The 16,930-nt window shown below is 41.0% G+C and overlaps 1 protein-coding gene across 3 annotated transcripts; it reads right to left on the bottom strand.

Moving 5' to 3' along the window:
• Nucleotides 1-1,093: 1,093 nt before the first annotated feature.
• On the bottom strand, nt 1,094-14,737 carry USP1 (ubiquitin specific peptidase 1). Of its 3 annotated transcripts, none has more exons than XM_062191456.1 (9): nt 14,309-14,737; nt 10,794-11,032; nt 9,503-9,623; nt 8,722-8,826; nt 8,083-8,243; nt 5,969-6,660; nt 5,074-5,244; nt 4,014-4,215; nt 1,094-2,162 (listed from the first exon to the last, which is right to left on the bottom strand). In XM_062191456.1, exons 2-9 carry the CDS (start codon nt 10,961-10,963, stop codon nt 1,427-1,429), a joined length of 2,358 nt encoding a protein of 785 aa, XP_062047440.1. In that variant the 5' UTR covers nt 10,964-11,032; nt 14,309-14,737; the 3' UTR covers nt 1,094-1,426. The 3 variants fall into 3 exon arrangements, with proteins under 3 accessions (XP_062047440.1, XP_062047438.1, XP_062047439.1); XM_062191454.1 differs by lacking the exon at nt 14,309-14,737 and adding an exon at nt 12,877-12,982; XM_062191455.1 differs by lacking the exon at nt 14,309-14,737 and adding an exon at nt 11,983-12,623.
• Nucleotides 14,738-16,930: the final 2,193 nt, after the last annotated feature.

Here is a 16,930-nt window from a genome sequence, read left to right as displayed (position 1 = left end):
CACATCAGGAATTTGTATTAGTTCTTAACATTGGCTATCTTTTGAGGTCCAGGTTCTATCCTAGACCTGCTCTATCAGAAGCTTACAGACAATGCACAGGGTTGTCTCTTTAAAGTTCCATTAATCACTGTAAATGCAGTAAAGGGGAAGAAGTACCATGACTTTGTAGAAGAAAGTCACTAATTTACTAGTTGACCAGCAACTCTTATTTGTTGAAATAGAACATTTAGCAATGTTACTCCAACAGTCTTTATATTTATTATTCAGAATAATTTTTAAGAAAACCTTAGTAACAAGAATGTCCTTTAACAAGACATAAGATCATTGATCATCTGCTAAAAATGAAGATTTAACCAAGTTTTTATATGTACCCAAAGCATAAGTTCACCAGTTGTGGATTCCATTAAATAATGTCTATATAAAGGACAACTAGGATGCGACAACTTTTATTATAAACCTCTTAAGTATGACAACTTGGATGGACTAAGCACAATTTCTTCTCTTTGAAAAGTTCTTCACCTCCAGTCAAAAAGTACTGAATATTACCAAGGTAACTGTGCATGTTTATTCTCTTTTCTATTTAGATATATATAAACATACACATACATGTTTTTTTAAGAGAAATCAACTGTATTTATGATAGAAATAAGCAAGTAAAAAAATCCAAGTATTTGTATACATAGTTGTTAAGCAGTTTAAATTTTATTGACCTCCCAGTTTTAAAAAAAGTTAAATTTAAAGGTCACACCTCTAAGTCTGATGTACTATATACAGATCGTGCAGAATATGGGTATGAAGAGATACAAATGAGTCCATGCCCAAAAAGATTTACTAGAGTACAGGATCTTCATAAATACATATAAAATTCTTGAGAAGATAGAAGGGGACTGTCCAGGCTTTCTGAGACACTCCAAAATGATTCAAGGCACAATTCTACACCATTGTGAATACACACATTCTAGACTTTGTGCCTCTGACTCAGCCATCAAAGATCTGACTTCATGACTGATATCAAACTAAATGAACTGAATGAGATTCTGCTTCTTAAATGAAAACCACAGGACCTATAAAACATGTAGATAATAACTCCGAATTATGGAGAATACAAATACAAGCACTTTATTTTAAAAAGCAAACAAAAGATCAGTGTAAATCCAAAAGTGTTTAAATGCTTCCATTTTGGATAATTCAGTTAAGAATCTATTTAACTTTGTTCCCAGAAGCTAATGCATCACTAGTCTCTACTAAGGAAAATGAATCCTAAAAATTAACATGGTTTTCAGTAATTCAAATTTCACTATATAAAAACCTAGTGAGACCAATATCCAATAGCTTCGAAAGAAAAGCTAAGACTCTTAGATGTAATCAACTTTACCAATGTTTGTCCAGGTCTGTTTAATATATATACAAGGAAAATATGTTCACTCTATAATTTCTTATAAAATAGCAAGTAAGGAGTAGATGTAGGAGATGTAGAAGGGGAAAGAGAATTCAAAAAGTCTTTTTCTTCAGTAACTTTCACTTCAGAATCATCAAAAAGCAACCATTTCCCCTCATACTCCTTTAAGCTTTGTACTACATATGAAATTTTGTTCTCAAATCCATTCATGTTAACGCCTGTTTGGTCACTGGAGTCCTTGTTTCTATCAGACTCATGGGTCCCATTAGTACTGTTAGTCTCAGAATTTCTATTTTCAGTAAATGCTGTACTGGCCACCTTATCAGGATTAGATGCTTTGTTGTACAGCTCATAATCTGCTTTGCTCTTTTGTCCTCCAAGAAGTCCAATAGCTTCTACATTTTTTTTGTTCAAAACTTTACTTGGCTGTGTATTTCCACCGACTCTAATCGACACTTCTTCTTCATCATAATTTTCAACCACACCCTTTGCTTCCTCATCATTCAGTGGTTCTTGCTTACCTATTTCACACATTTGGTCAACCACAAAATTTCCCTTATCTAGTTCTAAACTGTTAAGGTCAGTGACTTTAACAGAAGCAGTATAATGCCCACTACTGATTGTAATGCCACTATGCATCACAACCGCAAACAATCCATAGCTGTCGTTAGTTGGCTTTGTGCTCCATTCTTCTAGTGATAGTTTAAGAGGCGTCAATAAAGGCGTGTTGATCTTGGAAAGTCCACCACCGTAACAATCAAACCTTCGGGAGGAAAAGAAACAAGGTTTCCTGCAGTTCCAAATTACATGTTTATTTATTCATTTTTATTTATTTAAAAGGCAGAGTGACAGACAAAAACAGAGAAAGAAAATATGGGTTATTTTCCATCTGCTGATTCACTCCCCAAATCCCCACAATAGCTAAGTATAGGCTAGGCTGAAGTCAGGAACCAAAAACTTCATCCCGGTCTCCCACAGGAGTGGCAAAGGATAAAGTACTTGAGTCACAGGTGGACTCAACCCCACTGTGATGTGGGATAGGAGTCCCAAGCAGCAGTGGCTTAAGCTAATGAGCCACAATGCCTACTTCTATTTTTTTTTTTTTTTTTTGACAGGCAGAGTGGATAGTGAGACAGACAGAAAGGTCTTCCTTTTGCCGTTGGTTCACCCTCCAACGGCCGCTGGGGCCAGCTCATCGCGCTGATCCGAAGCCAGGAGCCAGGTGCTTCTCCTGGTCTCCCACACGGGTGCAGGGCCCAAGCACTTGGGCCATCCTCCACTGCACTCCCGGGCCATAGCAGAGAGCTGGCCTGGAAGAGGGGCAACCAGGATAGAATCCAGCGCCCCAACCGGGACTAGAACCCGGTGTGCCGGCGCCGCAAGGCGGAGGATTAGCCTGTTAAGCCTACTTCTATTTTAAATTCAAAATTTTGCACCCCATGTGAAAAGTTTAAATGAACCCTTAGTATTTAGATGCTCATATGAATACCTTCAAAAGTAGAGAAGACTTAAATTCTGAAATATATACACAAACAAATATTTTTAAATAAGTGTTAATATTTATTTAGGTGTCTCTGGATTGTCTTTCCCTTTTATTTCCTTAAATTTGTGCAGTAAGAAAATAGTTGGCATTTTTAGAAGACTGAACTTGAAACCAAAATAGTTATTTAATTAAAGTGAAGTCTTTATCAAAATGTGGTAACAAAAACAAGTAACAAGCATTGCAGCACTCCTTTAGCACTTGGTATAGCAGTTAAGACACTGCTTGGGACACTCACATCCTATATTACAGTTAGTTGCAATTTCCAGCTCTGCTCCCAATTCCAGCTTCCTCCTAATGTGCATCCTAGGAAGCAGCAGGCAATGGCTGAAGTAGTTTTGTCCCTAGCACCCACACAGGAGACTCAGATTGAGTTTCAGGCTCCTGCTTTCAGCCTGGCTCAGTCCCAGCTGCAATGAGCATTTAGAGAGTGAAGCAGCAGATGGAAGGGAGACAGACATGTCTCCCTCTCTCTCAAACAATAGTATTATCAAAAAATAGAATTTTTAAAAATACTATCATTTTATAGCATAATAAAGGGTATAAAATTTACTGGGAAGTTCTCATGGTAACTTCAAACAAGTCATAATGTACAAAGTAGTAATATCTAGAATGACATACGTAACAGAGAAAGACTATCCGAAATGTAATTCACATTTTTATACTTATGTTTTAAATCACTTTTGGACCTCTGAATTCTAAACTACAGAAAAAATTTTTCCAAGACTACTTTGGTTTCCTAGCTTACTTAGAAACTGCAAAGAATTTTGCCTTTCTGCCCTTAAAAAAAAAAAAAAAAAGATATATACAAGATTTATTACCAGCTTTAATCAGTTTTTGAATTCTAAGAATGAGACTGAAAGATATAAAGAAATAATATCTTAATAGAATATGTATTCATACCAAAAGGATTTAAACTGATGCATTTTTACAGGGAAGCTATTCAATAAAAAAACTCTTCAAAGGCAGTCTTTATGAATTCACTTCAGTACTTTTGTATTCCTACTATTACAGTATTATAACAAAGCTTCTATAGTTTATTTTCTTCATATAGCTTTTATTTGTAATACTCACTCCAAGCCACTAGCAGCAAAGCACTTCAAATGAATAGTTATAACTTCAGGCATTTTGTCAAACAGAAGACTTCGTTCGGCTTCAGTGTAATGATGGCAGTTCTCACAGAAATATTTATCTTCTCCTACAATCCTCTCCACTGAAGCGAATTGTGAAATTGCCCATCTCAAGGTCTTCATTTCTGTTTTTGGCTCTGGAGAAACTACAAAGATAATCTTTTCACTCACAAATCCCTGAGACATTTGGAAGTTAAGTCACAAAGTTGTATGTACTTTCACAAACTTTCATAAGCTTATCCTCAATAGTGTACATGTGCTCTTTAAATATTTATATTTAGTCAACAAAAAATTTTTAAGTGATAGAGACAGGCTACCTCATTAAAAGTAAGATACACTGAGGCAGAGATTAGGCTTAAGACAAAATGGTTTAGCCAGTCTTTAGTATCTAACAGGTAAACTCATCTTCTGATTATTTCTCATGACATTTCTATCCTTTTTGTGATTTACATGAGACACAACAGTGTACTGTGTTCAAAATAACCTTTATAGCTCTGTAATATTCTGTTCCTCCCAAATTAAATTATTAACCATTGTTTATCAGTTCCAACACACTTCATGAAAACAAAGGCTCCACAATTTTCTAAATGCTGAATCTTTTTTTTTTTTTTTTGACAGGCAGTTAGACAGTGAGAGAGACAGAAAGGTCTTCCTTTTCCGTTGGTTCACCCCCCAAGTGGCCGCTACAGCATGCGGGTGCAGGGCCCAAGCACCTGGGCCATCCTCCACTGCTATCCCAGGCCACAGCAGAGAGCTGGACTGGAAGAGGAGCAACCGGGACTAGAACCTGGGGTGCCAGGCGGAGGATAAGCCAAGTGAGCTGCGGTGCCAGCCTAAATGCTGAGTCTTGACAGTGAGACTTGATAAGCAGAAAGGTTGTATGTTAGCTCAAGGACATTAAGAGCCAGCTTTTCCCTCCCGAATCACGTTAAGCTACAATGAGACTGCAGCTGTCAAGAAAAGTAACTATTCCATCCTCCATAAAAGAATCCAATTTTGCTTACTTTCAGAACTCTCCTCTACTTTGGAAAGCTCATCTTCCTGTACTGGCACACTGATGTCCTGAAAATCTTCTCTTCTTTCTGTTAAACTTTCACACTCCAAACAACGAGTCCTTAACACCAGTTGGCCTTGAAATAATTTCTCTACTAGCTCAAAACCAATTTGCTCTGCACCTGAAATGAAAATAGGAAAAGTTAAATCTATACAGATTAGTTTTTCAGTAAAGCCAGAATAACCAATCTGCCATTTAAATAGAGCATATCATGAATAAGAACCCCATTTTCATTCCTAAACTTAATAGCACTGAGATAACATGTTAATGAAACATAAATTCCCTTTAAAGACGCTTGTTAGTATGAATTACTATAGATATTTTGTTCCCAGAACAAGGATGGCACTTTCGATGAAATGATTAACAATACTACACATTTTCTCTGAAATAAGCAGATCTTAAAACCATGTAGCCAAATTCAAATTAGGCATAACTTCTTGTGCTTTCTACTTTAAAAATTTCATTCATTCGTTTATGCTAAATACTGCATAGACAATAGGAAAAGACAGTCTTTCTACTCAAATACTTCCCAAATTAATATTACATATGTAATAAATTGAACAAAAGGTCTTCAGGGGTCATGAGAAAAACTATTTGTGGATTTTAATTTTTTTGCTCCAAAGTAAACTTTTAAATTCCATTTTCCAGACTTTTTGAATTACCTTTGTGTATGTGTTTGTGTACACACAAACATCTAAGAACAATGCTGGAAAAATACCGGTTCACATTTAGTGTTAAATGTCTTTCTCATATAACAAAAATTTTAGCCATACAAATTATGCTGTGCATTATAATTCTGTAGCTATTAATATTCCTACCTATGAAAGTCTAAGAGTTATACTGACCTTTGTTTATAGGCTTAGCTTCATTAACATTTACAGGTTTAACCTTATTTTCTGGAGAGTCAAGACCACAAACATTAGTTGTGTTATCAGTTTCACACTTCCCCAAGTCCTCTTCAAGATCATATTCATTTTCTTGAGATTGTCCTTTGGATCCTTGGTTTGTTGTTATTTTTCCCAGACTACAGAATTTAGAAAGAATGCTGGGTTGCTTAGCTGAAGACTTTAACCAATTTATTTTTACTCTTGATTTCTTTTGTGAGGCTCTTGTACTGTCATTTTCAGAAATACACTTGGGGATTATTTTAGAAGGAATCTCTAATGTATCACTTGTAGCTTTTCTTTTTGATCTAGTTTGTCTCTGGTTCTCTTCCAGTGACTGGTATTCCTTGGACACTTTAACTTTTTTCTTCATGTTACCAAATTCAGAGTCACTTTTCCTTTTACCATTTCCTTTTGGGAGCTTTTCTTTATAGTCCTCAGAATTCCTTATATTGTCAGTCTCAGTACTGTTCATATCACTCATTTCCTCTTTCTGATGCAGTTTTTCTTCTACCTTAGTAGGTAATTCTGCCACATTTTTTACTTCTTCTTTTTTTAGTAGTTGGCATGTCTCTTGAATGTTTCCCAAAATACACTGTAATACTTCCTGTGCATCATGCTGTAGATATCCTTCATACATAGGGTTGAGTTCCCTATAAATAAAAATTTCCATTTCATCTATTCTAGTTTTGAAGGTATAGTACATAAAAGAAAACCTTGTATGTAGAAATGAATTCATTCATAGGGACATCAAATTACTTCATTTAAAAAAAATCTAAACCATTTACTCAGCTACTAATTTGAACCTCTAGCAATAAAAATAAAACGTACTGTTTTCACATTACCAACCGTTCTTTAATCCTTTTCATTAGAAACAGCTAATACTTGTTTAGTATTTACCATGTCAGACTTTATTCAAAACACTACATGTAAAAAATACACACACATATACACACATATATATATACATATATAATCCTGATGATAATCCTATGAAGTAGGTACTATCATAAAGGACCTAAACAGGTACATAAAAGTTAAATAACTTGCCCAAGATCACAGAGTTAAGACGCAGAGAAGATTCAAATTTGTTCTTGGCTACCAACCTACAATGTCTCTTAACAAAGGTACAGCCATGTAGTAACATGTAGGCCTATTTCTAAACTAAATGATTCAATGTTTTTTTCTTTTTTTTGACAGGCAGAGTGGATAGTGAGACAGAGACAGAGAGAAAGGTCTTCTTTTGCCGTTGGTTCACCATCCAATGGCCGCTGCGGCTGGCGCTCTGTGGCCGGCGCACTGCGCTGATAAGAAGCCAGGAGCCAGGTACTTCTCTCCTGGTCTCCCATGTGGGTGCAGGGCCAAGCACTTGGGCCATCCTCCACTGCACTCCCGGGCCACAGCAGAGAGCTGGCCTGGAAGAGGGGCAACCGGGACAGAATCCGGCGCCCCAACTGGGACTAGAACCTGGTGTGCCGGCGCCACAAGCAGAGGATTAGCCTAGTGAGCCACTGCGCTGGCCTATTCAATGTTTTTTTTTTAAAAAGTCCTATTAGTATGATTTTTTTAAATAAGGCTATTTTATCTATAGAATAAATTTTGTTTTTAATACCACAAAACAATCTAATCCAGTTGATTCATAACTCTACATATAACTATAATATTTGGAATTTACAGCTCTTATACATAACACTTCTATTTTGAAATCTTTAGGATCACATTTGTTTGGGAATCCAGAAATTTTCAGATTTAAAAAGGCAAAATGGCACATAAACAGAATATGAATCACCAGTATGAGCCAGGATTCTAATTCAACTTTATTTCTACAGAAAAATATATGAATAGTTACATTAGAGGTGAATATGATGAATAAAGACTATAAATAACCTCATACAAATTCAGATGTAATGAATTTAATACCAAATTTTTTAAAACATTCTCCGTTTTCACAGCCTCTGGGATACAAATAACTGTGGATCTAGAGTTTCCTTGCCCTTTATTCCTGACTCTTCACTCTCTTCCAAAGTTAGAAACAGTTTACATTGGAATCCTAAAATTGTTACTACGGGTTATACCTGAGTGTGTTAAGCAGTCGCCTTGGTTGAGTAGCAAGTTCATCAGTATATTTCTCTGGATTTAAGAGAAAACTAGCCTGGAGCTGTTCAACTGAAATGATTAAGGACTGTAAACTGCATATCAATTCATAACTTGCCAAAGAATCTTCTTTGCAATTTCCCTGTGAAGAAAGAAACACCCAAAACCAATTATTTTCCGTTCTGAACAAAGTACCTTCTCCCTTCTTTTTTGTTTCACTGAACAACACTGGCTTTTCTAAATTTCATTACATCACTAATTTTATGAATAAGACAAACTCTAAGAGGATTTTTTAGTTACTTTTTATGTAGATGGTAATCATTTTCAAATTATAGACATCAAAGATTTCTTTAAATATATCCACTTAAATTTTTTAAAGGAATCTGAAAACAAAATTTTCTGATAAACAACTAGAGAACAGGAGAACACTCTTAAAAAGATAATCTAGTTACCTTATGAGAATGAATAATTGCCTGAAATTCAGTTTTCAAAAATTAACAGATATCTTTTGTCATCCTTCTCCCAAACCCTCTAGTATGTTACTTTATTTCTATACAAGTGAATTTCCATTAATCTAGCATTAGTTTTTTGTTTGCTGTTTTACTTTTTTTTTTTTTTACCTTATCTCTCTGACTGGCTTCATCCTTTAGAGCTTCTTTCTTCCTTGAAATAATGTTAAATAAGTGCTTCACTCCAGATTTAAAACCAGGACAAAAATATAATACCTATAAAAAGTGAGATTGTCTAAATGTTTACTGAGCAAACAATAATGTATCCCAAATCATTAAAAAATCGCTTCCAGTGTATATTACCAAAAATTATGGGTCTAAACTTTTGTCTTCCCTCTATAAAACACTGAGCCTGGTTAGATACCACTAAGATGACAAGAGCACACAACATAATAACTATATAATTTCAAGGAGTTAAAGATACATTATCATCATAGCACCAGGAAATCAGGCAGAGAAATTAAATGTCTCGACATCTTCTACTTAACCTAGGTCTACTCATTTTACCTTTACCACCTTTATTTAGTATGTCACTTTCTGTTACACCAGAGAATGGTTTACTTACAATCTAAAGCAAATTCAGTACAGACAATGAAAAGTCCTCCTGTAACCTGGAATTCTCAGAGACCCTAAATGTTGTATCACTCTTTGCGTAACAGCAGGGATGGCGAACCTTTTTCCTGTCAAGGGTCATCTGGATATTTATAACATCATTTGTGGGCCTTATAAAATTATCAACTGGAAAATCAGCCTGCTATAGATTTACTGAATTTCAAGTCCTGCCTTCAATTGTCTTGCCAGGGCCAAAACCAAAATGATTTTGCATGGGCTAGATGTTCCCCACCCCTGCCTTACAGTAAAATTTTATTATACAGCAAAATGTTCAGTTTACCTGAAGTATACTGTTAAGGTAACAAGTATTGCCGAGATTATTCAGTCCCACAAACGGTAACAAGTTTTCCCTCTTCTCACAGTTTATAGGTGAGGACTGTGCTGCAGGCACAACTTGATCACTATTAAGCAAAGGGGAGAAAGACAAAATGACTAGTTGTATCTCAAACAAAAGGGAAATATTATTTCATCTTTCCCCAAAAGTTGTACAATCTGAAAAATATGTAGATTTATTCAGATGACATTTTTAAGAAATCCATACAGACTCACAAATAGCTATATACCAACAATACAAAATTTAAAAACATTATTACACTCAACAAGCCTCAAAAAAATTCTCCTAGAATGTTAATACAGTTTTACAGAGCAGGAAGAGGAGAAACTGGTACTGTGATTTGCTTAGTCCACCATGACAAAAATGTCACAGCTTAGCTCTAAATAGAAACCTGGGAATAACCTGGCTGTAACACCATTCAGGAGAGAAGGTTCTTAAGTCAGATTTTGCTAATAAAGATTAAGAGGAAAATGAGTCTCTGAAGAAAATTATTCTGCTATCCTTCACTTAGAAATAAGCTGTTCAAGTTTATCATTTTTACTTCACTTTAACCAAGCAAGGCCAAGTATTCTTGAATGGCTGCTCTAGCTATTACTACTCGAGTACCTCATTTATAAGCATGAATGCTGATAAAGGTTGACACATAATCTCTTCAACCGATGACTGATAGAAATTAGGAAATTATACATGGAACCAAATTCACTTTGGTCACCCAGCAAAGTGCTTATTTGTTGAATACGGAGTGTCAACTTCAGCTAGAGAAACCTTATGGAATAACGTATTGTAGCATTCACTGAAGATGTTTTTTAAATACAGTCTGCAACTATATTCCTCCAACAGGTATATGAGTAGTTGTGACTTGTTCAAATGTCAGGTAACTCTCAAGTTTCCTACACCCAAATATCCTAATTCCCTACCCTTCACACAAATGTATTACACTACAAATAATGTTTAAACTCTGAATGATAACTTTAGTCCATAAATACTTCTACAAGTTAGTCTAAACAGCTTGAACACAATGTTAATGAGTAAACATTACAGATGTGAGTACTGTGGGAAACCCCCAGTTGTCTTCTGTTCCTACTACATACTGCTACACTTACATTCTAATGTGTATTTGTATGTATGTATGTTAATGCCTGCGTACTACCAGGTCAGTCTGGAGGTATCAACCCAAGTTCACTACTTGATGCAGATTTTTTAAAGTACAGAAATAGACTTAAAGCAAAATACATACATTTCAGATCCTCTATATTCAGAAGCTTTTTCTTCACTTTCTTGAGAATCTGTAAAATCCAAGGCTCTCTTAGTTTCCTTTTTCTGAAAAAACTTCAAGGAAAGTCTGTTTTTCTTGGATGGACTACCTCTTGAAAGCCCATTACTTTCACTAGGTATGACACCAGGCATTTTCTCTTCAAATCCAAAGGAGTTGACAAGAATTAATATATGGAGGGCAGCTGCAATCACCAGTTATATCTATTAATCATAAAAGCAAAAGTTTCGTTAGTTCTCAGTTACAGGCAACAAAATCTTCAACTCTGAAAAATTTACCCAGGGAATGGTACAAATTAGAAATTCCTATTTGGAAAGCTAATGCTTGACAACAGGCTTGTTTATTGCTAATGAGCTAGTCACATTATGCTTTAAAATGTCTTAAATAAGGGCACCTCAGAAAGTTTTTAGTAGTATCAAGGAGTAAAAACATAATTTTTCATTACATTGTATTCATTTTAAAAAGTTGATGAAGCACCTACCATGTCCAACACTGAATTAGCAAACAGGGATGAATAGAAAAGCAAAGTAGTTCTGGGCATTAACCAGTCCTCCCTTCCGCTCATATGAGTATATAAAATAAAGTCGCTAAAATGCTCTAAATATAACTCATATACGAAAGTACAGGTCTTGTATTCAGTTATATCTAAAAATTTCAAAGATAAAATGCATGCAAATGCATGCAAAGTGGAACGGTGGTGTAAAAAACTGTTTGCTGCACTTTGTGTATATCCTTTTTCTACTACTTTTTCTAACTTTTTAAAGCTATTTTTTAAAAGTGCCCTAAGTAGGAAAATAGATGATTTGCTTTCCCTTTTGCAACCTTTCTTTTTAAAGTAAAACTTTCAGATGAAATACGGCAATATTTGTGGTAGTTGTTTTATACATCAGTCGGATATTTCACTGGAAAATCTGGGGGGAAATCTGATTGGAGCACTTCCGTAAAATTACTTAGAACCTAAAACACCGAGCTATGAGTTTCAAATGTAAACACAGAGTAGTAAGATGAGCTCCGCGAAATGCACTCAAATTCCATTCTGAAGCATTTCACTCAACTGACGCTGTTCTAGGAATTCACAGCCCGAACCCAGCAGGGAAACCACTTTTCCTGGAAAGTCGACCAATCTCCCCAAGCTGTCTCCGGCTCAACTTACTCTTCTGGTCACCTAATGCTGGTGATGAACGATAAACCAGCCTGCGCACCATCGTCTGGGATTCTCCAAGTATTAGTGGTTCTCGTAAAAGGTTTTTAGGAGCCAATTCTGATAAACGATAGACGCTGGACCCTAGGTGACAGAGCAGACCCAACAGGCAGCCGGAACAGCGGATCGGCTTCTTAAACCAAACCAAACCAAGCCAAACCTGGCCCCCTCAAAGCGAGGATCAAACACTGCACATTACCGAGAACACAGCGCGTTACGGGGTGCTGCATCCTACCCGGGAGCGGCTGGGGGCGGGGAGGTTCTATGAAAACCGCCTCTGTAATTGTAAATCCACTAACGCAGAAAACAATGCCCCCGACAGCAAACATTCTCGAACAAATGACAGCACGAACACTCAGCCCCAGCAGTTTCAAGTTCTTTCCTTTCTAAGATGACAAGACTCAATTCCTATTTTTCCAGAAGAAACGTACAACAATCCCGAACATCTCCGCTGAAGTTTTTAAGACACGTGGCGTTCTAAATACTGAGGAAACTATAAATGAAAGAAAACGCGCGGTAAAATTTCGCAATTGCCGTCCGAGGGCAATCAGTACTGCTTCTCCCTATCGGGCTCCACTGGAGAGGAAACCGAGGCGGCGGCCGTGCCCTTCACACACGCCGGGGGCACGGTGGGAGCGGCTGGCGGCGGCCGTGGCCCGCACCGCGCTCCGGCCCCGCGCCCGTGGAGCCGGCCTGCGTACGCCCAGCCCGCACCTGCCTCCCCGACTGCAAGAGCCGCCGCGGGGCCGGCAGCGCGGCGAGGGTGCAGCACCCACACGGCCCGGGGTCTTGCCCGCGGACCTCGCCTCCACGCAGAGCACCAGCCCCTTCTCAGGCCCTCCTCACCTGGCCATGGCCCAAACGCGGTCCGCGGCGCTGGCGCCGGCGAGTCCAGCCGGGAAGAGGGTGGCTGCGACAGGTGAGTCCCTGGCCCGAGCCCGCGGGGCCCCCGACCCAAGGAAAAGCTTGGCCGGTCGCCCTCCCCGCGGGGGAGTGACCATCCACTCACAAGAGCGGGAACCCGGGCCGCCGCTCGGTCCTGCCCGATGCCAGCGCCCACTACATGCCCGGAGCGGCGCCTGCCCGCGCCCGCCCCGGGTGCCAAAGAGCGCACCAAGCCGCGGGCCCGCTCGCCGAGCGCCTGAACCGCTAGGGTCTCCCCACTCCACCGCCGAGGGGAACTTGGCGCGTTTTCCTCAGTCTCAGGACCCCCGTGTGTTAGCCTCCGCCCGCGCCAGCACTGCGATTGAAGGTGGCGTCCTTCGAAAATGCCGGTCCTCGCCTCCACGCTGCACAGACGCGAAAGACCAGGGCCGCCCCGCGACCGCCCCTGGCCCCCGGCGCGCACGGGCTCCGGAACCAGCTGGAACGGTAGCTCCCCCAAGCTCCTAACGGGTTCCGCACTTTCAAACAGCGCAGGCACAGTCTCGGGCAGCTCGCGCGGGTCCTCGCTGAGGGCGCGCACTGGAGGCCTGGCTGGCGGGCTCGAGCCTCACACCCTTTTTTTTTTTTTTTTTTTTTTAACCATTCGTGCGCGCGAGTTACGAGTACGGGTCGGGAGACGGGACAGAGGCAAGATGGGCCGGGCCCCCTTCCTCAAGGAGCAGCCCCCAGGTGCTCAAATCCGCCAATCCGCGACGAAGCATCCCCCAAACCTCACCCCCTTCACTGCCCAGGCAGAGCCAATCAGAAGTACCCAGACAAAAGTCTAGTGAATGGGCGGGAGAAAGAAATCCAGCCAATACCAACAAAGAAGACAGAAAGGCTCGGGCCAATCCTTGCGAGACTTACACCGAGTTCCTCAGGCGCGGCTCCCCGCCTCTCGCTCTCATTGGCGCTCGCGTGCGCGCTTTCGCGGCCGACTGTTAGAGTCTAGCTGTGCGTAGTGTTGGCCCGAGGGACGCCGGCGAGGGCGCGGCTTCCGGAGCTAGGCCCTCCCCGCGAGCCCCGCCCTCCTTTCTTGCGTGAACGCTCGGGCGGGGTTCCCAGGGAGACCGGCTACGGGAAATGGAGGCCGCGCTGCGTCCCGCTCCGTGCGTGGGCTTTCTGTCAGGGCCGCAGAGAAAACCAGCGCCGTCACGGAGGACGGCGGAGCCTCAGCAGAGTACTTCAGGGCGAGGCTCCTTCCTCAGACGCCGCTCGCCTCACGGACCCGCTGTGGGCCACACCGGCGCTCTGGCCTTCGGCCCTGCCAGCGGTGCCGACCCGAGCCGCCGCTCAAAGGCTCAAAAGCAGCGAAGCAGGCGGCCCGGGTGCCCTTTTATGTTTGTGTGCTTACCTGTGTGGCGCGACCTCGGCGCAAGTGGTGAAGTCAAACAGGAGAGATTTAGTCCAAATCCGTATGTTTCGGTTCTGCTGTGTGCCCGGCATTTTTCAAAACGCTTAGGACTGTGGCCTGAATGAAACACGTTCCTTGTGCTAAAGGAGTTGTACATTCGAGAGAAGACAGACGTTAAACTAAAAATGGGCACACACGATCGAAGCGACAGAGAAGGGGCATGCCGTTTTAGGTGGCACATTCGGCAAAACGCCCAGCAGTTGACGGTTGAGCAGAGCGAGCCCGGGAGGGACCCAAGGGGAAGAATGGTCCCGGCGGCAAGAACAGCAGATGCAAAGTCCTGGACGCGTGTGGTGGTTTGCAGAGAGGTGAGGTGGCCAGGCTCCTAGAGCAACGTGAGCCTGGGTGAGAAGACTACACGCAGGCGATGAGCGAAACCGGCTGGGCCCCCAGGCAGCAGGCCAGGGTGGAAGGCGCTGGGTGGTTCTCAGCAGGCAGGGGCAGGATTTGTGAAGTGGTGCCCCGCCCCCACGGTGGACCGACCTTTGACCTTCAAGAATGCAAGCAGGAAGCTCCACTAGGGGACTGATTTAGGTGGCCCAGGAGTAAACTCTGGTGACTTGTGATAAATGGTAGCCGTGGAAGTGTTCAGAACGTGAGATTAAAGAGATTATACATACATATATACACATGGCCATGTATGTGGATATACATATATCCATACATATAGACACATAGCCATATACATGACAGAGAAAGAGAAAGTCACTGCCCAGATTTGCCATAACAGCAGCTGAGACTGGGTCAGGCCAAAGCTGGAAGCTAGGAACTCACCCAGATCTCTCACTTGGCTGGAAGGGACCCAACCACTGGAGCCATCACCTGCTGCCTCCCCGGGTGCCCCCGCCGCAGCAGGAAACTGGAACAGGAAGCTAATGGAGAGGCAAAGGCACTCTGAGATGGGAGGCAGACATCGCAGTTGGTGTCTTAACCATTAGGCCAAACGCCTCGGATATATTTGAAGTACAGCCAACAAGCTTCGCTGACTGACCATGGTATGTAAGAAAAAAGAGATCAAAGATGACAGTTTTCCCCCAAGCAACCAGATAATGTTTGGTCCTTGGTAAAGTAAAGTAGAACACTGGGTCTTAGTGAGTTTGGAGGGAAGAGTCATGGTTCTCAGATACATTAAGTGCGAGGTCCTATTTCACAAACAGATCTTGAGCCAGCAGATACCAAAGAGACAAGGATAGAATTAGAAAATATAGCTCAATCTTTGTTTTCTTAGTTTGCGGCTGTGTTCCGTGGACCGGCAGTGTCTCATTTTCTAGTCCTAACAGGCAGGCGCTTGTCCTATGGATAGCACGTCAATTTGGAGATAAAGAAGTAGTTGGGTTTCTTCATCCCTTTAAGGCTCCAAATGACAGGACTTTCAATGTATTTTGATTGCAGACAGAATTTCTACATTAGCAAAACTGTTTGCAGGGGCCGGCGCCATGGCTCACTTGGTTACTCCTCTGCCTGTGGTGCCGGCATCCCATATGGCCGCCAGGTTCTAGTCCCAGTTGCTTCTCTTTCAGTCCAGCTCTCTGCTGTGGCCCGGGAGTGCAGTGGAGGATGGCCCAAGTGCTTGGGCCCCTGCACGTGCATGGGAGACCAGGAAGAAGAGGCACCTGACACCTGGCTTCGGATCGGCACAGCGCCGGCTGTGGCAGCCATTTAGGGGGTGAACCAACGGAAGAAAGACCTTTCTCTCTCTCTCACCAACTCTACCTGTCAAATAAGTAAAACAAAAACAAAACAAAACTGTTTGCAAATTGGCTAGTTCTGTGTGAGTTATCTCATATAACTTTTTTTAAAGTGGCAAGAAAAAGCCAGAGAATACCAAGTTTATAAATTTTCAAGTCATTTCCTTTCATGCCATAACTTTGGTTCCTATGTAATCTGCCTTCTAAAGTTAGCAACAGGTTTACCAAGTGTCTTGCAACTGTATAACCAGGATCACCAGTTCCCCATTTTGCAATATATGAGTGTTCACCACTTATCACCCACATGCTTTCACAAAACCAACACCACATTTTTTAAGGTTATGTTATATATAGCATGAACTTATGGGGACCAAATTCTATAGCAAGGAATAGGCTTACCCAGGAGTAACAACATTTTTTAATATTCTTAGCCAAGATGAACATTTATTTGTCTCACAAACAGAGTGCAGATGGAAGCACTCTAGATTAGAATGGCGATTCTAGGATCACTAAGAACCTAATTGCCTCTGTTCTCAACATGTGGCTTCTACCTTACAGTCCATGATGGCTGCTTGAGCTCCAGCCATTGTGTCTACATTCCAATAAATGGGAAAGAAAAAAGACAAAACTACATGCTTTCTCTCTCTATGGATGCTTTCTGGAAGCTATATTCACCATTCCTATTTAGAACCCATTCTTGTAATTATTTGACATCACCTTTATTCTGGTGGCCATAAGCCCAACTAAAAAGGAGGGGTCATAATATTAAGGTGAATAAAATGGATGTTGGAGGACAAATAGAGTTTTCTGCTATACTTTCCCTTACCAAGTTAATGAAAAAGATTTTCTCAGAAGATGGAAAAAAGAAATAAGA

The sequence above is a fragment of the Lepus europaeus genome, chromosome 5 (assembly GCF_033115175.1).
Source record: "Lepus europaeus isolate LE1 chromosome 5, mLepTim1.pri, whole genome shotgun sequence".
Lineage (NCBI taxonomy): Eukaryota > Metazoa > Chordata > Mammalia > Lagomorpha > Leporidae > Lepus > Lepus europaeus.
The sequence above is the reverse complement of the archived record's forward strand: the minus strand, read 5'-3'. Positions and strand labels throughout refer to the sequence as shown.